Source organism: Oryctolagus cuniculus, chromosome 4 (assembly GCF_964237555.1).
Source record: "Oryctolagus cuniculus chromosome 4, mOryCun1.1, whole genome shotgun sequence".
NCBI classification, from domain to species: domain Eukaryota; kingdom Metazoa; phylum Chordata; class Mammalia; order Lagomorpha; family Leporidae; genus Oryctolagus; species Oryctolagus cuniculus.
In genome coordinates, this window is record NC_091435.1 from 35,006,143 (window position 1) to 35,027,203 (window position 21,061).

The 21,061-nt window shown below is 38.6% G+C and overlaps 1 protein-coding gene across 29 annotated transcripts in view; it reads left to right on the forward strand.

Moving 5' to 3' along the window:
- The window catches only part of ROBO2 (roundabout guidance receptor 2), a 1,427,252-nt gene that overhangs the window by 1,368,006 nt on the left and 38,185 nt on the right, over positions 1-21,061 (forward strand). For 16 of the 29 annotated variants that reach the window (XM_070071922.1, XM_051859424.2, XM_070071925.1 and 13 more), the window contains 4 exons: positions 6,911-6,953; positions 8,750-8,877; positions 14,881-15,162; positions 15,587-15,712. In XM_070071922.1, the coding sequence (XP_069928023.1) occupies positions 6,911-6,953; positions 8,750-8,877; positions 14,881-15,162; positions 15,587-15,712 (579 nt within the window). The remainder of the gene's footprint in view (positions 1-6,910; positions 6,954-8,749; positions 8,878-14,880; positions 15,163-15,586; positions 15,713-21,061) is intronic. The other 13 variants (XM_051859427.2, XM_051859431.2, XM_051859434.2 and 10 more) reach the window with 3 other exon arrangements.

Consider the following 21,061-nt stretch of genomic DNA (forward strand, 5'->3'; position numbering starts at 1 on the left):
TCCTTAGATCCTTGCCACCCATGTCGGAGACTGAGATTTGAGTTCTGGCTACCTGGCTTCAACCTGGCTCAGTCATCTCTATCTTTCTTCCTCTTTTTCAATCTCTTGCATTCAAATAAAAGGAAAATAAATGAATTCAACTGAAATTACTTGGGAGTGATAATTCCTAGGTAATGTGAATGTGTTCTGTTTCTTTCCATGGCAGAAAGTAGAGAATTCCCCCGGAACAGTCTGACACACTTCTGTGTTTTTCATATTTATTCTTTCTTTAAATACTTAAAATACAAATATGCAATGCAGATTTACCCATGGCCCAAACATGGACAACTTGAACACAAAAAGTATCCCTGTATCTCATGTTCTATATGAAATAATACTCTTTTCTAGAACAACACACAATGTTATTTACCCTAAGTTTCATTGACTGCTAGCAATCTACTGCCTGTGGGGTTCCTGACTGCTAGACATTGACTACTTTAGTTGTTAGAAAGGGAAGAGTAATTGTAAAGATATTTGGGCAGAAAATAATAATTGAGTAAATATTTGATTATATCTATAATAGTGTTTGAAAATAGAAAATGAACTTTGTAAGCTTGAGGAAAAGCCATGTAGCTTTCAGATGGATTACATATAGCTAGCTATATTCTATGTTATAACTGTATCATGACCTTTATGAAGGCTGCATGATTCTTTTCAAAGCAGTTCTATTGATAGTCCCATTTACAATTTCAGAACTCATCAACTTTTTAATGAGAGTAAATTTATTTTTACCTTTAAAAGGGTAAGTTACATTTTATGAATATTGTCCCTGTGAATAGCAAATTTTATGACATTCAGTAAACATGTACAACTTAATATGAGTGAGTAAATTATAGACTGTTTAGCTCTTCACATACAGAGTTTTAAGGCCACTGATGAAATATAATTTATTTGACTAAACTATCCAAAGGCAGCTTAAAGATTTGATGGAATTTTTATACTCTGATTATCTGGGCTGAGTTAATACTTATTAAAGAGGATTAATCTACATTCCCTTATCAGGGAAGGGCATGGAGCTTGGGTACTACATTAAAGTTTCCATTTGGAGTGGGAAAATGTGACCCACTAGAGATAGGCACTCTGGAGTCTTCCTTTCCTCAAAATGTCAACTTGCCATGTAGCTATGTTCCCATCCCTTGTCCCCCAATTTTAGCTGGCATAGATAAGAATTAATCCTGCTAAGTCATATTAGAGGTACTTTGCCTATGATATAACCTTGAAAAATCTTTTTACTTTGTATCCTTTATAAAAATTGCAAGAAATGCAAAATATTTCATGCAATTCTAAAACATTTTGCATTATCATGTCTGTGGAAACCTTAAGCACTATTCATATAGTTGTAGGTAACATCTCTAACTGGTATTCCATGCTATTTTTTATTTTAGATACTAGCAGAGACCCCTGACTAAGATTCACAGTTATTGCAAATTACCTCTGATCAATTGTCATCAAAATTGTGACAAAAATAAGATTATCCAATCACCTTCCCACCCTGCTTTCCTTTTACTTCAAGGCAAATGTTTCCTTGAAATGAGAACCACCTCAAAATAGTTTTCAGTTTGCTGTGGCATTTGTTTTTGCTGATCAAAGTTCCAGATTTAAGTTCCATTTTAGGAATTCTAATTGTTTATTCTTATTTGTAGTCTGCTTTTAATCTCAAGATCTAATAGAACTCAGTTACTTTTGCTCCATTTTTTCAAAATCTGAAAGTTTTGGAGCACAGGGTAAAAAGGAAACTTGAAAAAGTGTCCCCTTTTTACCCTGGACTTAAAAAAACACAACTGAACAACTCATTATGATAAAATGTGTGTTGTGGGTGTTTTTGGACAGAAACAGAAAATGGAAGGCTCTCTTGTATACCAAGTTGTGTAAGGTTATTTAAGTTAGTCAACCATGTCTACAATAAAAATGCCAATGAATTTTTGCCTTTGTGTAGTTGAGAAACAGAAATACAAAGATAAATGTGTTTATAGAATAATATAGATTATTAGCAGTCTAGAACTATTTGAAAAAAATAGTTTTTAATGATGATCAGAATGGAAACAGAAAATAAAGATGTCCTGAATGCTGAATATTGTCGCTCCCCATCTTCGTGGAGGAACGACACAGGACCCTGCGCTGTTCTTTCATCTGCTCGGCCCTCCCCGGGTTTGCTGCTGGTTCTTCCCGGGTTGGCTACTATCCCTTCCACCTCCGTGGAAGGGCAGTTCCCCCTGGCCGCATTCCCCACTTCCGCAGGGGAGCGGCACACCGCCGGCCGGTTCTCTCGGGGGCTGCACGGGTTCCCTTAGATGTTCCCCATAGATGTTCCTGGTGCATGCCGTCTCTCTCCTCCTTTATAGTCCTCCTCCGCCAATCCCAACTCGGCTGCCCACACGCCGAGTACGCTGCTCTCCTCCAATCAGGAGCAAGTCCTACAGTTTATTGGTTGAACTGGAGGCAGCTGTGTAAAAGCTGTTTTCTTCTCTCCCAGCGCCATATTGTGGGAGAGCAGATGCAGAGAATAAGTCTTAATTCCAGTAACTTAGTCTAGTCCGAATTGCTCCCCACAGATCCCCCTTTCTTTTTATTTTTGGCGTTGATACGCGCCTGTCTTCGGTGTCCCGCGGCACACACTCTGCTCTACTTGCTAGAGTTGCCACAGGCTCTTACAAGTCCTATCAATCAGGCAAACCGAATCCAAGCCTTCTCATTGCCGTATTGTGGGGGAGACTTATTAGTGTTGGTTCGTGCCTATCTTCGGTGACCTGCAGCTTATACTCTGGTCGAGCTGCTTGCTGGCGCTTACCGCCTTAATCAGGCAGACCGAATCCAAGCTCTCACATTGTAGTATTGTGGGGAGGCCTTATTGATGTTAATTCGTGCCTGTCTTCGGTGACCTGCGGCGCATAAGCTGCTAGCCGCCGCAGGTTCTCATCGCCTCACTAATTGGGCAGACCGAATCCAAGCTTTCTCATTGCCATGTTGAGGGGGGCCTTTCTATTTCTCTATTTCTCTATCTCCGGGCATTCCTATTTCTCCCATTTTACTTCTGTCTGCCAACATTCCCATTTCTCTCACTCCACTTCCAAACTTATGTTTCTCTTATCCCCGCAGCTTCCCGCTGCCCGCCCCGAGGCTACTTCTCGGCGGCTTCCCGGCTGAGCCGCTTCAGCCTGCGCCTCTCTCATCTGCGCAGCTTCCCGGCTTTGCGCGGCTCGGCTTCAAGCGCTCCGCGGTCTCCACGCTTAACCCTTTCGCGTCTGAACCACGGCCTACGCCAGCCCCGTTCCCTATCTATTCACGCCCCGTGCTCTCTCTGCACGCGGCGGCTTCCGCGAATGTTTCCGCCACTACCGGCATTCAGTCCAAGTTCCCCGGACTAACCTGGCGAATCCTGGCGGCCCACGTCTCTGCCTCTGGTTCCAGATCTTCGCCTCTTGCTCCCCAGGGTGACTTGAAGAATTCCAAGATGGCTTGGCCTGCACTCGCGGCTTCATCCTCCCTAACATTTTTCTCTACCCGGTGTGTTTCCCTAAGTTTTCTTCCAACAATATTCCTCCCTCATTTCTCCTGGCCTCTCCCCACAGTCCGTATCCGAGTCTAAGTTTCTTATAGGTTTCACTTTCACTTTTAACCTGCAGTCCGTATCTGAGTCTAAGTTTCTTCTTGCTTTCACTTTAAATCCTAACTTCTTTCCCACAGTCCATATCTGAGTCCAAGCCTCCTCCAGGTTTCACTTTCGCTTTCAATCTCCTAGCTTCCCCGCCATAGTCCGCATCCGAGTCTATGAAAGCTTTCACTTTCGCTTTCAAATCCTAACTTCTTTCCCACAGTCCATATCCAAGTCTATGCCTAGGCTTTCAATAGCTTCTTCCGGCACCTTTCTCGTCCGGCTTTCCCCTAGGCTCTTCGCTAGTCTCTCTCTCCGGTAATTTTCCACTTCTTCCCGTTTCTTCCCTCCTAAGTTTGCTATCCGTCCTAAGTTTCCTATCCGAGCTAGGTTTCCTATCCGAGTCACGGCACCATTATGTCGCTCCCCATCTTCGTGGAGGAACGACACAGGACCCTGCGCTGTTCTTTCATCTGCTCGGCCCTCCCCGGGTTTGCTGCTGGTTCTTCCCGGGTTGGCTACTATCCCTTCCACCTCCGTGGAAGGGCAGTTCCCCCTGGCCGCATTCCCCACTTCCGCAGGGGAGCGGCACACCGCCGGCCGGTTCTCTCGGGGGCTGCACGGGTTCCCTTAGATGTTCCCCATAGATGTTCCTGGTGCATGCCGTCTCTCTCCTCCTTTATAGTCCTCCTCCGCCAATCCCAACTCGGCTGCCCACACGCCGAGTACGCTGCTCTCCTCCAATCAGGAGCAAGTCCTACAGTTTATTGGTTGAACTGGAGGCAGCTGTGTAAAAGCTGTTTTCTTCTCTCCCAGCGCCATATTGTGGGAGAGCAGATGCATAGAATAAGTCTTAATTCCAGTAACTTAGTCTAGTCCGAATTGCTCCCCACAAATATTAAAAGCTTTGTAATTTAAATTCTTTTACTCATCACATTCAATTCTTAATAGACAAATATGGACTGTACCACATGTCCTGTATTCCAACATGTCTACAAATCAGCCTTAGTAAATGAGACTTTTTTTTTATAAGGTTTTCAGTAACATCCTAGTACTTGAAATTTTATATTTTATGGAGACTTTGCCTTTGGTTACTTTGCAAATGTTTTGTACAACTCAATTTTTCTACCTCTGCTGTACTGGTGCTCTTTTCTTTTGATGTTATTCATTGCTTTGGCAGTGACATAAAGTTTGAGTAGGGAAAAAGGAGCATTTAAGTGAAAGAGAATGGTTTAGTTCTTCACACATCTACTAAACAACACATTTTGAGGTGTAGCCCATCTGAGCCTGCTAATTTGCATATTCACAATGATATTCACAGCATCAGCATCCTCTGAACTCTCTCTTAACAGACTAAAACACTTACTTGATAGTCCATTAAAAAAACCACATAACCAGAAAGTCACATCAGATGGAAAGCTAATTAGCTATAGTGTTTTTACATTGTGTGTATGTATGTGTCCCCTAATAAGGCCTTTGTTTAATACTGCCAGTGCTCAATTCTTTTCATTAATTGTTTCAGATTAATGCTTTTCTGTTGAGGGATTTTATTGAAGGGGTATAATGTGGTACAGATACAGTGCTGATCCTAGATTCCCAGCACTTGTGAGCCTTTAGGGATCAGTATTTTTCCAGATGCTGTAAGGAGTTATCTGGAACAAGCCCCAGACAACTGCAAAGATTATGTCAGGGTTGTTTTACAATTCATTTGGGATGCTACCTGAAATGCTGACTGGGGCAATATATTTTGGGTACTAACAAGACGTTGCTGAAAGCCCTGATAGACCTCAGAAATGGAATCATATTGCCTATTATGATATAGAGTTAATGTATTAGATGGTCTTACACAATGAACAGGAGAATTGATTTGAAAATTTACAAAATTTAGAGTGTATATATTTGACAGCCCAAACTTGAGAAACAGAAGGATTATGGAGTCATTCACTTAAAGAGTACTAACTATGCATGTTAAGTAGGGATGTACCCTCAGTTTATATAAAATATGAATCAATTAATAAACCATTTATTTTTTTCCCTTACTCATCTGATAAAAAAGTCATAGTAAATACAATTAGTATCTTCCAAAGATAGGGTGTTTGGCTTCACAGTTGTGAAAATGGTACATAATTTTTTCATCCCTAGGCATTAGTTTATCTAATACATGTTAATTTTGGTCAGAACTACAAGTTCACTGCCATTTTGGCATCTATGAACTTCCAAATAAATTTCTTTTCCATATTTTCTGGGTAAGTAATTTAGTAACAAAATCTGATCCAAACTTAAATGAAGCTACTTATAGACTTTATCCCAGTAATCGCAAATGTTCACATTTCATTACAGAAATACTAAATAATTCTCAATAAAATCTTCTCACTCAGACCCTGTATGTCGTGTGTAAAGTGTATTACCTTTATCTTATAGGAGTCATTTTGAAGTCCAAATACATTTAGCTGCAAAGGTATGGATAAAGGATAATGGACCTGCTATATAGGTTCTTTGGCCAATCCTTGAAATCTAGTTTCACGTTATTGGCTTTGTGGAATGGAAACTATTGGCCTTCGGAGTGGATTCACTGACCATGGGTCTAACTAGATGTTTGTTAGTGTTGCTAATAAGTTCCATAGTTTTAGAAAGAGTTGAGCTTTGCAATCATCACATACAATTATACAATGCCCAGTATCAAGTATTTGAAAATTTAATTTTTATGAGTACCTTATTCTCTATTAATTATAGCTCATGTCTATTGTAATTATTACTATTCAACTCATTGTGCTTATAAGAGTCTGAAAGGATCTGTGATGGTGAGAAATATGTAATCAGTAAGTATCTGTTTCCCTTGTTCATTGGAAGCACAGTACCTGCTTGAACTCCCCTTTTCCAATTTCAGTTATGTGCATTATGCCTGATGCCTTCTAATTAAGATAGTGTGTGTCAAGAATCAACATGTTGATTTGATAATTACACATTAAGGTTATGTCGATCTTCTAATACCTCTATACATATATAGTACTTGTAACCGTATTATACATCTAAAAACAAATTGCCACTTTAACTTAACCATGCATTTGAGTTGAAGAATCTTAAAATAGCCTCCTAATGTTGGAGTAAGTAATGGCTTTACCCTGAGTCAAATCACTGCTTGTTGCTCTCTGTACAATTATGTTAATTATATTTTGTTAAAATTCCCAGAGGCCTCAGTTCAAGACTAAGTCCAATATGTAGCTGTTATTAATTGTAATTAATATTGACTACGTGTGTGTCTGTCTTTTTTTTTAACAGTTACATTTCAAAGAGGAGATGGAGGACTAATGAGCAATGGAAGGTAGGTTAAGGAGATTTTTTTAAATTTTTATGTTTACTTGGGACTGTGGAAATTCTATAGTAAGAGGCTATTACTGTAATAAACGATCACTTATAAGTCTGAGAATTCTAGGAGGAATTAAATGACTTACCATGAGGTTTAGTGATCTATCTGTTGTGCACTTTAGAGGAATCAAATCCAGATGTTTCATATCTCCCAGATGCCCCTGAAGAAATTAGTAGTAAATATCACAAGGAATGTGTTCATTTGTTAGCAGGATGTTTATTGCATTAATTAGACATTAGCAAATGAAGTTGCTGTTGTTTAAGACTCCTTATTGGCTCTCACTAAATTGCTGTGAGTGAACAATTACACATAATCGATCACAAAGTAAATGATTCATGGATGATGAATAGGCTGTGGATTGATAGGACTGGATTCCACAACTTTGGATACTCAATTGAAATTGATAAAAGCTGATAACAAACCCATATATCCTCATCTATTTTCTCTTTGCCAATATGGAGATTGTAATTAGGCTGCGGTAATAACTTCCAATCTCCCATTTAATCAATATTTTAGCAAAAAGAGATTAAGTCTAATGAGAGCTAGTGATTGTAGCAAGAAAACAGTCGGATCCCCTTATTGCAGTTACCATAGAAACACATGTTTCTCTTAGGGATTGTACCAGAAGGGGTTTACCAAAAATAAATAAATAAAAAGTACAATGATTATAGATGTTGTATTTCTTTGTAAATATGCTAATAATCTGGAAAAGTATCAGATCTCATCTTTTATATTAAAGGAGAAGTTTTTTTTATTAAATATGATGGGGCAGCAGTTTCCCCTGTGCAGTATACTCACATTTCGGATCTGATCACAGTGGATCTTTTATTACTTTTAAGAAAACCAATTAAGGCCAGCACCGTGGCTCACTAGGCTAATCCTCTGCCTTGCGGCGCTGGCACACCGGGTTCTAGTCCTGGTCGGGGCGCCGGATTCTGTCCCGGTTGCCCCTCTTCCAGGCCAGCTCTCTGCTGTGGCCTGGGAGTGCAGTGGAGAATGGCCCAAGTGCTTGGGTCCTGCACCCCATGGGAGACCAGGATAAGTACCTGGCTCCTGCCATCGGATTAGCGCGGTGCGCCAGCCGCGGTGTCCATTGGAGGGTGAACCAACGGCAAAAGGAAGACCTTTCTCTCTGTCTCTCTCTCTCTCACTGTCCACTCTGCCTGTCAAAAAAAACCAAAAAAACAAAAAACCAATTAAGACACTCTTGATATTTTGCAATGTAGAGAACTTGGAGATGTTCTATTGATGGAACAGTATATGTAGTGTCCATTGATTTCCCTGAAGTCCCTTGCCTCTGATTTAAGCATGAGAGCTCACAACAAGGGCTACCACCTAGTGGGGACAGATTCATATGGGGGCCTCAGGAATTAAGGAAGGAATCGTCCAAAGTCCTGGAAATGGCGGATCCTGAAAAGTCACTCTGAGCAGTTGTTCCCTTGGGACACCAGTTTATCATCACCCCATAAGTGCTACTATGTAACTGATTCCCTCCAATTTCAGGGCAAACAACTGAACTCCTTGGGCTTTCGGCAGAATCCTAAACAAGGTCTCTGTGCTTCCACTGACAGTTGATCTATATAAAGCCTTAATGAACTGCTGAAGTTCCTTAATTCTTGGGAGCTTACACATTTTAATTTGAAGTCAATTAAAATCTTCTTAAATGCCTTAACCTGTTTTAGGGCAAGAGCCAGGTATCAAAAACTTGTGTTGAGTTCAATATGTTGATTTCCTTCTAATTTCTGTCTTAGCCGTCCAGGTCTTCTAAATGCTGGTGATCCCAGTTATCCGTGGCTTGCTGATTCATGGCCGGCCACAAGCTTGCCAGTAAACAACAGCAACAGTGGCGCAAACGAAATTGGGAATTTTGGCCGTGGAGGTAAGCTATGTTGGTTTTCAAAATGCTGTGTTTTTACTCTCCTCTATTTAAATGTATGTATTTATGGTTATATATATTAAAGAATATTTTCTCCCATATTTAAAGTTCATGAAGCACAGGTACTAAAGTGCTACACATTTGCTAAGTGTTTTAATATGGAAATACTGTCTTGATATTACCTTGAGTGAAACCAAGTTCTTAAAGAAGTGATTACCATATAAGAAGATAACAATTCATGGTACATTTTGTTTTCTGCAATACTAGTACAGGGTTACTGAGATCAAGAACTCTGTTGCTAAAATTAGGGCTTATACTTTTGATCTAGACATTTCACATCTCTATGTTATCACTCAACAAATACTTATTGAGCACCTCCTCTGTGCCTAGTAATATGGCAGACATAAAAGTGTAATATAATTATGTTATATGAAGAAATGATCCTTGTTCTCATGTACTACGTCATGTAAGGAAAAGATAGCCTGGTCAGTATGACCACAAGTTGGGAGAGATCGTTTTATACTTCTATAATTGACAACTGGTATCCCAAATGAAAAATAATAATAAACAGCTGACATGCGAAAACTTCCAAAATTGGCTGTTGTAATCTTCTTGATAGGATTTTATAAGGAGATGAATTTGGACCCACTGTAAATAACTACCACAGCCCACTGACCCACTATTGCATCCAGGTAGTGGGAATGAGATGGGATTAGAGAAGGATGGGCAGAGAAGGACAGTCTCACGCCCTTGGTTGGCTTGGCAGGTTCATCTTAATTTTCCATCATTCAACGATGGAAGAGATAGTGAAAGGACTTGCACTGCCTTGCCAAAAAGGCTACCATTGGGAGTCACAGAGCTCTATGAAGGAAGAATTATGTGGATGTCTGAAGGGGAAATAGAAATTAATTGAAATATGAAAAAGTTTGTGGAGAAGAAATTACCATATTTTAAAGTCCAGGAATAAGAGAGACATTGAGCTATTTGAGTAATGGATGAATTTCCTAATGGTTCAAACATAAAGTACAGGCCACAGAGGTGGTAAAAAAAATACAGATATATGGATACCAGAGGACATTCTAAGTCACAAAAACAGTTTAAACTTTGTTGAAAGGGTAATCCTTAAGAGGAGAATGCTGGAATCCATGTAATGTTTAGGTCATCCAGTCTGCTGCTAGGTAGAGAACAGAGTAAGAGGAGAAAACTGGGCTAATTAGGACAGGGATATAATCCCAGCAAATTTGGATCATCTCACTGGAAGATTTTACAATTTCTCGAGTTAACTCAGGAAAACCAGGGCAATGCTAAACCATTCAGAGACTGATGTAAGCCTCAGGGTAGGGGTTTCATATGTATCTGGGTATAACCATATTGACTTAGAAAAATAATTATGGATACTGGCACTATCTCCTTAAGAGTGGATTACCAATACATTTAAATATAATAAATGTGGTATTTCAAATAGTAGAGTTACTAATATTGCGTAAGTCTGCATTTTATCAAAACCAACTATAAGAAGAACTCCTTCCTCTTCTCCAAGTAAAGTATAGACAATAACCATCCCTAGCTTGTAGGTGTGTAATAGGATTAAATAGATGACTCTGCAGGTTCAGCAGAGTGGGACATGCAATCAGTGCTCAGTAGGCATAGTGGGGTAAGTGAGAGACTAGAAAATAAGTTATATGAGCCGGCGCCGTGGCTCAATAGGCTAATCCTCCACCTTGCGGCGCCGGCACACCGGGTTCTAGTCCCGGTTGGGGCGCCGGATTCTGTCCCGGTTGCCCCTCTTCCAGGCCAGCTCTCTGCTATGGCCAGGGAGTGCAGTGGAGGATGGCCCAGGTGCTTGGGCCCTGCACCCCATGGGAGACCAGGAAAAAGCACCTGGCTCCTGGCTCCTGCCAGGATCAGCGCGGTGCGCCGGCTGCAGCGGCGGCCATTGGAGGGTGAACCAGCGGCAAAGGAAGACCTTTCTCTCTCTGTCTCTCTCTCTCACTGTCCACTCTGCCTGTCAAAAAAAAAAAAAAAAAAAAAAAAAAAAAAAAAAAAAAAAAAAAAAGAAAATAAGTTATATGACTCCGTATCTTCCCGTTCCCTCTGCAAACCTGCACACCTCGGGTAGGATTTTTCATTTGCCCAGAAACTCTGAACGGTAGCCTCCCTGGAGTCACCGCACTTGGAGCACATGTAGGCTGGCACTCAAGCATAGTGGATTTCTGTAGCCGAGCCTCTCTTCTCCGAGAAAGAAAATGCCCCTCCCAAGGCACACGTCCCGATTTTGCCAAAAACAATTCAGTCCCCAAAGCTTTTACCAATCAAGGACTAGCTGCTGTTTTGATCTGTTGTGTCAGAATAGCACATTGTTTTATCTTTATATCAAGAAAGAAATGCCCAAAGATGAAAAAAATCTTTTTTTAAAAAGTTTTTTTAGTGGCTACATTAACATCCAAAATGTCTTGGTGTAATTTAAACCGAGGATACTTTTCGTAAATTTGCAAATATTTTTTCTCCTATTTCTACCTCAGTTTCATGACATGAAATAGTTCACGGATGAACATGAAGGCCAGCACAAAATCTTTGCACAGCTTATTATATCTCTGTTCAGTGTTATTGCCATTTTTAAAAAACTTTTATTTAATGAATATAGATTTCCAAAGTACAGCTTATGGATTACAATGGCTTCCCCCCCATAACGTCCCTCCCACCCGCAACCCTCCCCTTTCCCACTCCTCTCCCCTTCCATTCACATCAAGATTCATTTTCATTTCTCTTTATATACAGAAGATCAGTTTAGCATACATTAAGTAAAGATTTCAACAGTTTGCTCCCACACAGAAACATAAAGTGAAAAATAATGTTTGAGTGCTAGTTATAGCATTAAATCTCAATGTACAGCACACTAAGGACAGAGATCCTACATGAGGAGTAAGTGCACAGTGACTCCTGCTGTTGACTTAACAAATTGACACTCTTGTTTATGGCCTCAGTAATCACCCTAGGCTCTTGTCATGAGCTGCCAAGGCTATGGAAGCCCCCTGAGTTCATTGACTCTGATCATATTTAGACAAGGCCATGGTCAAAGTGGAAGTTCTCTCCTCCCTTCAGAGAAAGGTACCTCCTTCTTTGATGACCCGTTCTTTCCACTGGGATCTCACTCGCGGAGATCTTTCATTTTTTTTTTTTTTTCCCAGAGTGTCTTGGCTTTCCATGCCTGAAATACTCTCATGGGCTTTTAAGCATTTACTATTTTCCAGAAATATTGTCAAAATTTTTTGCAAGATTTCCTTTGCATAATTTTGTGTGACATCGATAATTGTTTCCATTTTAAAAGTCAAGAAACTAAAGTTTATCAAGAAGAATAACTTGAGATCTAGGTGCAGGATGCAGATCGGCTTTCCAAGCCTAGGCTCCTCTGTGCTCAAAGATGAATTAACACGGTAACTGTGCAACCATATCCAATTAGAACCACATATCCTGACATTTTCCCTTTAAGAGTAGAATACCAAATGCATGTCTGGATACAATGAAAATTGTATTTGAACGATAAATTTATTAATTATTATATCATGATTTGCCAATGCCAACTGTAACAAACTCATGTAACCAATCAACGAGTGCTTACTCTCTTTGCAAGATCAGGTGAGGAATTATGGAAAATGCAGACATAAATGCCGTATACTCCTGTCCTCAAGTAATTTATAATTCAGTGAAGAAGGCAACTATTCATAAAAATAACTGTATGAGGTCAAAAATAATAAATGCAGAAGAGTAAGGGTAACCAAGGGGCTGACAATTACTGACCGAATGAGTCAGTAATTCCGGCTAGAGTGTAGTGTTTCTATAATTGCGAGGTTTCAAACACCAGTGTTAGTAAGCCTCAGTCAGCCAGCCTACAGCATTAGATGGGGAATTAGGACTGGGAGAGATGGAAAATAGAAAATTCTGCCTAAAGATGGCAGCACCTATTCAGGTCCAGCCTTCTGACAGGAAAGCTGCCCAGAGTTCCAAACCATCTGATGCTGAAGAACTTTCCTCCACATCCAAATATTCATGCATAATCTTCCAATATTTCAATTTTTGGATATAATTCAGTTTAGTTTTTGAAAATGTGGGAGTGATCAAATAATATTTGAAGAAAATGGGTAGCCCCCAAATCAGTATAAAGCACTTGGATTTGAAAACTGTCTATAATTTAATGCAGCAGGGAGAGAGAGATTTGCCTTCCAGAGCCATACTAGCTTTGGCTTTTTAGAGTAGTACTATGTGGAGTTACATTCTTGAACCATTTTACTCTATAATTTATCATTTGAGCACACAACTATTTTATGCAAAAGCTTGCAGCTAAAGTATTTTACAATCTCAAACTAAAGCTTTGGAATCCTCAGATTCAAAGGATCTGAAACTGGGATCCAAGTTGGAAAATCATTTCTAGTTACTATTTATTCATCATCAAAAAAATTGGTGGAAATGTCAAAAAGAGAAGTCTGAAAACTTACCCAGAGTGAGGGATCTATTTTGTCCAATCTTAACGTAATAAGTAATAAATATTTTAAGAACAAAAGTGATACTTACACTGGAAAGTGAAATATGCTTGTTCTACATCAAATTTTATAATTATTTTATACTTAAAAGCAAAATGAGCAAGAAGGTAGTTGTGAAATGCTGAACTCCAAAAGCAAGTTCACCTGCTTTCAACCTGCTGAAATGTTATAAATTTGGATATGTTTAACAATCAAAATGATATGTGTGTAAAATATTTATTTCAACAGAATACGTATCCACTTAATTGTGAAGCAAATTACGATTCTTCAAAACCATCAGAAAGATTGAAATTATACAGTGTACAAAACATAAATTTCCTGTAACTGTTGCTAAAGAAGACAAATTTTAGCTTTTATAAGATGAAAATGCAAAACCAATAGTTTGTGTGAATCTTTCAGATGCTACTGAGTATCATCAAATCTAAAAGTTTTAAGGTAGTTGAAAATTTTTTCTAATGAAGTCAAGTAGTTAGATGACCTTAAGTCCCATGAAGTGCGGTTTTAGAACATATATGATTAAGGGATGTACTATAATTAGTGTCACTTAACTCTACAGGATTGAAAATAGTGTTATCTAGTGATTTCCTTTTTAGATTCACTTAGTAGCTTTATTCTGAAAAGAGAAAGTAAGAGCTCAGGAGAAAGGTGGCAGATCTGAATTATAAAGTATCGTGTAAAGATAATTCAGCATACCAAAATGATAAATGGACTGATTTATATTCACTGTTGTTCCTGAAGTTTAATTTTACTCTTGCTGTATTACAACGTGAAACTATAATTCTCCACTTCTAAGAGTTGATAGCATAAATTAAACTCACCGACCACTCAGATTGCTTTTTCTATAGTTAAATCCTGCCGTATTGTGAAAATGACTTATTCATGAAAATTTTCCTTTGTTATCCAAGAAAAAAAATGTTTTCTACCATTAGTTGTTTTCCCTGTCTGGAGCTATGACATCAGATCATATGAACAGCAAGTTAAAACTTCAAAAAAATGTACGTTCTAGTCAGGATAGAGTACTTTTGGAAATCTTTGCAACTATTCAGCAGTAGCAGTCCATGTGTTTTGGGGTAAATTGAAAAGAGATGTTTTCATCTCTGAGTTGTAGAGCTTCTTTTATCACTGTTTCCGGGAAACGCTAGCACTTTTGTTGCTTCTGAAACAGAATGAACACCTGAATGCATTTTGCAGTAGTGAAATATCCCAAACTTCCCATTCGTGGTTGGAGCAAATGGGGGATGGGGTACGTTAAGCAGTGAGACATGAAGGGCGAGCTGTAGGCCTGCCTGTCACCGAGCTGATAGCTTGGCGACGGTTGTATATCATCTACCCTTCATTGGCTCATGAAGCCCGTTTCAGCGGAAATGCAAACGTGCTGCATGACACATGTATTTTTCATCCTCAGTCCTGATAGTTTGGGGCTTCCTGTGCATCATTAAATTGTTTCATTCCCCTATGTTCCCCACAGATGTGCTGCCACCAGTTCCAGGCCAAGGGGATAAAACAGCAACAATGCTCTCAGATGGAGCCATTTATAGCAGCATTGACTTCACGACCAAAACCACTTACAACAGTTCCAGCCAAATAACACAGGCTACCCCATATGCCACGACACAGATCTTGCATTCTAACAGCATACATGAACTGGCTGTTGATCTGCCTGATCCACAATGGAAAAGCTCCATTCAGCAAAAAACAGATCTGATGGGATTTGGTTATTCTCTGCCTGATCAGAACAAAGGTAACAATGGTGAGTCAGGTCCTTGTGTTCCTGCGGAGTTGTTTTCATATCATTTGTGCATGAGATAGAAGTTGGTGTCTGTTGTTTGACTATGTGATTCATTACCAGGTTTACTTCCTAAACTAAAAAAAGATACACCAGCATGTATTCAGTACCTTGAACAATCCCTACCACCACCACCACCACCACCACCACCGTCTTCAGCCACCACTGCCACCATCACACACCAACACCTATCGGTTTCATTCCTTTAGCTCTTTTCCAATATGATGACCAGCAATCCATCTCTAATTCCATTAGGACAGGATAGACAAAAACATTCCTCCACTCTCCCCGACATCTGCTTCTGAGTTGCTAACTGCATGTTCTGCATGGGCTTGTGCTGTGAACTAATCACATAATACCACTATGACCTCTGCCCTTTAACCCTTAGCCTTACTTTACATCCCTGACTACCGATTGGCTGAGGGATTGTCTAATAGAATGCCACACAACCAGTCACAGGATTTCAGCACCACCAGCTCTCACAACAGCTCAGAAAGGAGTGGCAGTCTCTCAGGTTGGTCTCATCACAGTAAGGAGAACTATTTGTTTGTCACCAGCATATGACCTGTGTTCCTAATCGTCATGAAGAAGTGCAGAATCACAACTCTATGTCAGGCATTTATCTTTCAAATGAAGATAGTACTTTATCCTAATTAAATCATGCTCTGGCGAGGTGGCAGTAGAGGGAATAAAAATCACTGTCACCTTTTTACTGTACAAGGATGTCTTTAAAGAAAAATATTCTCTTTTCTGAGTACTCTTGATTAAAGAGCAGATGAGTCTGATCTGCCTTGAACCTACGTAAGAGTCAAGAGAACTTTATAATGACATCTTACATGAAAGTCAGTTCCATGTTATAGGTACTGAAATGAAAGTGAATTAGGGACTACTCATAATATTAGGATCCTTCCTATTTTTTAACCATCTATCCAAAATATCATGTAATAGAATTTAGTTTACATTGAATGGCATAATAATGCACTAAACAGGATTATTAACATAGGGAATTGCTATCAATATTTAATAGCCAGTAAAATCCCTGTAAACTTTGATATTGATCATTATCTTATGCTGTAAATTTTAATATATATTTGAGGTATATCATATAAGTGATAATCTATAACATACATACTATAAAGTACATGTGCAGAATGTTACTGGACAGAAATGTACACCTGTTGTAATGAGTGTCAGTGACATCTTCCTTGCTCAAAACTGCTGCCTGTAAAATAAGGTAACTGTAGTAGACTTGCTCTACCTTCCAATCATAACATTGACACTGGAATAATCACCAGCCATAGAGGACTTTATCTGAATATTTCTAATTAATTCTGTGACTGATTACTAATGTGTTCAGATTCATTGTATGCTCTTTTCTTTAATTTCAGGTTCCCAGCAAAAGATTAGAGTGTGTTAAATGTGACATGTCACAGGCTACCTGGCATCAAGTCCATAATGAGTTAATTTTTTTTTACATCATTAGGGTAACATTTACCAAATTGCTTTTCCTCAGGAGATAGAACCCTCTAAGACTGAAATGTTAATGCTCTGTCTTCCCTTCAAAATGAGTCAGTCACTCTCCTTGCCTATTGGTAGGGATACATTATAGAATCCAGGAAACTTTAAACACTTGTTATGAATTTAATCTGGCTTTATCATATAGGGAACTTTTTTTAATGACCTTATATGTCAATTTTACTGCCATTTATTTGTAATAACTCCCATGATTTTTCTGAATAATTAAAAACTAATTTGTCCTTGACTTCCTTCTTATTTCATTAAAGATACGTAAAGTCTCAAGAATATATCAAAAATCTATATGCTATAATCAATGGTTTACAGAAGACCTGTGAATCTGTCATTAAATATGTGTTGATTGACACGCCATTTTAAAAGTTATTTTTGAGTAATTGTGAATAGAACATTGCTCACAATAGCAGTTGCTGCTTTTTGAATCTATTAATCTCCTGAGTGACATATATACATGCATTATATTAACTAGTTCATCTACATTTGAATAAAAATTACTTAAGTTGGTGATAGAAATCATTCTTCAATCCATGAGAGTGAAGTGATTACTCCCTTTTTAATATGACCCAATAGAGTTTATAATTGCGGAGCTTTTGTTTTATTCTTACAATCAAAAATATGCTTCTTGTGGCTCAAACTTAAGATACAACTGCCCTATGGATAACTAATTATATAGTGTTACAGATTTTCTTAATTTAGTATATCAATGTAATCAATTTCACTTAATCACAATGATAAATAGGATGCTTAGGAATTGTTTGCATTTTTCAACTTCTTTGAATTGCTTTTATGATTTATTCATTATATAGGTTCTATGCACGTCTGTTATAAATCCTACAAATCCAACCACTAAAACATATAAAATAAAACTTGTTTTAAAATGGTATCTACAATGATAATTTTATCTGTAAATATTATATAGCTAGATAACAAATCTGATAACAATGACTGTATCTTAATATACCAGTGCTTTTCAATAGTAGACTATATGTTAAATATTCAAGCAAATTTTTCCTAATTTTCTTTAATTGGAAGTGATTTGCTAGATTTAAACAAGATCCAAATATTTCCATTTTGAGCTGAAAAGAAAGGAGTCAAGTATGTTTTCAAGTCATCAAAATACATGGGGAAGGGAGGTAAGGGCTGATGAATGGCTAATAAGTTAGATAGTAGAAAGAAGTTCTGGTGTTCTCTTGCATAATGTGTAATTATAGTGACAATAGTACATTTTTTAAATAAAGCCTAGGCCGGCGCCGCGGCTCACTAGGCTAATCCTCCGCCTAGCGGCGCCGGCACACCGGGTTCTAGTCCCGGTCGGGGCGCCGGATTCTGTTGCTCCTCTTCCAGGCCAGCCCTCTGCTGTGGCCAGGGAGTGCAGTGGAGGATGGCCCAGGTGCTTGGGCCCTGCACCCCATGGGAGACCAGGAGAAGCACCTGGCTCCTGGCTCCTGCCATCGGATCAGCGCGGTGCGCCGGCCGCAGCGCGCCGGCCGCGGCGGCCATTGGAGGGTGAACCAACGGCAAAGGAAGACCTTTCTCTCTGTCTCTCTCTCTCACTGTCCACTCTGCCTGTCAAAAAAATAAAAAATAAAAAAATAAAAAAAAAATAAAAAAAAATAAAAATAAATAAAGCCTAGAAGAAAGGATTTTGAATGTTTTCCCTATAAATAAGTGAAAAATGTTTGAGGAAATAGATACGATTCCTCTGATTTGGGCATTACACAAGGTATACATGTATGAAACATTACATGGTGCCCCATAAATATCTACAATTTTTATGTGTCAGTTAAAATATTAAAAAAAATATTAGAGGCAGTTCTCTCTTTGGTTGCAACTGGCAACATCGGACTGTGGTGATTTCACTTAATTTGTAGTTCTCTAATACAGAGTTGAGTTGCCTTAGATTGTGTCTCCTGTTTTCCATCATGCTAAGAGCCCATCACTTAGCTCATGGCTTAGAGGAGACATATAGGTTGATTAAACTAGCTTAATGATTTAGGGAAACTTTTGAATGACCTTATATATTTTATATTGTAATTTGTTTATAAAAAGTCCTACAATTGTTTGATACTCAGTGTACTAGCAATTTTTATGCTATGATAATCCTACCCTGAGTGCCCACAATGAGAGAACAGAAATGTCAATGAAAGAGGGAAAAATGGCTGTTGAATGGAAAACCCTTACAGATTCCCTGTGTGAATCAGCTCTGTTTTGAAAATACATTTTTCAGAATGTTAATTGGAAGAGTTGATCATGAATCTATTTCTTGGACTTAGGGAAGGTTTTCACTGAGAGCTCTAGAAAAAGTAATTTTCAGTAAAGGCACTGCATTCTCAATTCCGAGTTCTCTCTCCCACTGGATGAATATGCACCACAGAAGACACAGAAAGAACCTCAGTACCTCATCTATAAAATGGAGATCTAAGAGCTTTCCAGTTTCTGTCACTCAACTCTGGTGGTGATCACATTTCTAAAAGAGTTATGATGAGTGTAAAGACTTATACACATGTAAATATACAAGAAACAAAGAAGGTACAACTAAGAAAGCAGAAATAGGTTATTCTGATGCTGTAGGAGAAGAAACTCAGACAGTCCTTGTTTATGATGTTTGGTGAGTCATTAGGAAACAAAGGATTTAGTTTCATCTACTTGAAAGAAAAGTCACAGACTTGAATTCAGTTCAATCAAATTTGTTATTCTGACAGTCACACCATCTCTGGAATACTCACTAGGCATAGAGAAGAAGTTGGGAATGGAGAAAGACTGTGAAAACTACAGAAGCTGGGTTTGCTCTAAGATAAAAGCGGCAGGCAAGAACAACAATGATTGGCATTTACTGAGCATTCTGTACATCGCGAACACCTAAGCAATATTTCTTAAAATTCCCGCACTAACTCAAGGAAGTATTAATTTGATATCTTCCACGTATAGAAATTGAGGGAATTTTTGTTGAGCCACTTGCCAAAAGGGGAGCTAGTCTTCATACCCAAAGATCAAGCCCTAACCTATGCAGAAGATATCTCCTGTCCTGCCTTTTTATAACTTTCCTTTTCCCAGAGATAAGCGGTGAGAGGAAAGGTGAAAGCAGTGGTTTGCAGGGATGCTCTTGTAATATGTATGAATTTGTGCATGCTCTAGAGAAAGCATAACAGTTCCATTATGGGCCATGCTGTACATGTCTCGTTTAACAATTTTTGTCACTTCTAACACTCAAATATACTAGTTGTAAATTATCTAATCTTTTGATTTGCCTAATGCAGATTAGTGATAGTAGAAAGAAGGAATGAGTGGAACGCATTGATATTTATATGACTTGAAAGGCTTGCTACAAGTATCTTCTGCTCACAGCTTTTAGTTCCAGAAAGATGAAGAACAAGGGGCCAGTACGATGGTTTGGGCAGAGACAGCTATAGTCCATGTTGGAAGTGGCAGAAGTCACTTAGGTTCATTCAAGAAGTACTCATTCCTGTTAACCCCTTTTTATGAAGAAGTATCATCTGCTTAATTTTGGAAGAGTAAAATATTCAAAGCTGCATAAAGGATCAATTTTATTTTTATATTTCATTAAGTTCCATGTTTGCCCCAGATATGGCTTACAGACTGCTGACTTAATTTCTGCTAATGCTTTGCGCATGGATTCATTTGTATTACAAGTAGTAGTGAGACTAATTATTGTATTTCCATTAACTTTCCTCCTTTTTGGAATTTTACAAAATGTTATGCTAAAAAGAGCTGGGAACTGTACTGACTATATGCCAAGATAATTGTGCCACTCATTAGTTCACAAGTCTAAGAAAAATATCATTGTGAAATATTTGCAGGTATTCTCAAGATTGTTGTTGATTGATTTTTATCAGTGACTTTTGAGAGAAAAATGTTACTCTCTTGGATTAATTAAATTGAGTAAATTCTAATGGAACAGTTTAGGCTGTATCCTTAGACACTGCATTTTCCACTGAGAGAGATTATGCAAAAGAGCATTATAAACGCACTAAAATCTGACATTTAAAAGAATTTGTTATGGACCATTATTTCGTCTAACAATGAAAACGTGGAGACAGCAGACACAAATAAATCAATAAATGTGCTTTTGATTCAGCAGCCATATTTTTGGTTTATTCAGGCCTGCAGTTAATGCAGCGAGAAAGAAACAATATCAATTTGAGTGATTTATAAAAATGTTCTTCTGATTATATCATTTCATTGTTTATAGCTTTTACCAACTCGAACACACTGATTCTGGTGTTGGGAAAACATAAATACATCTTCCCATCTGATTTACTCTGTTTCTTCTGATTGTTGGCATCTCCGAGTAAATGCACTCTTACTTTCA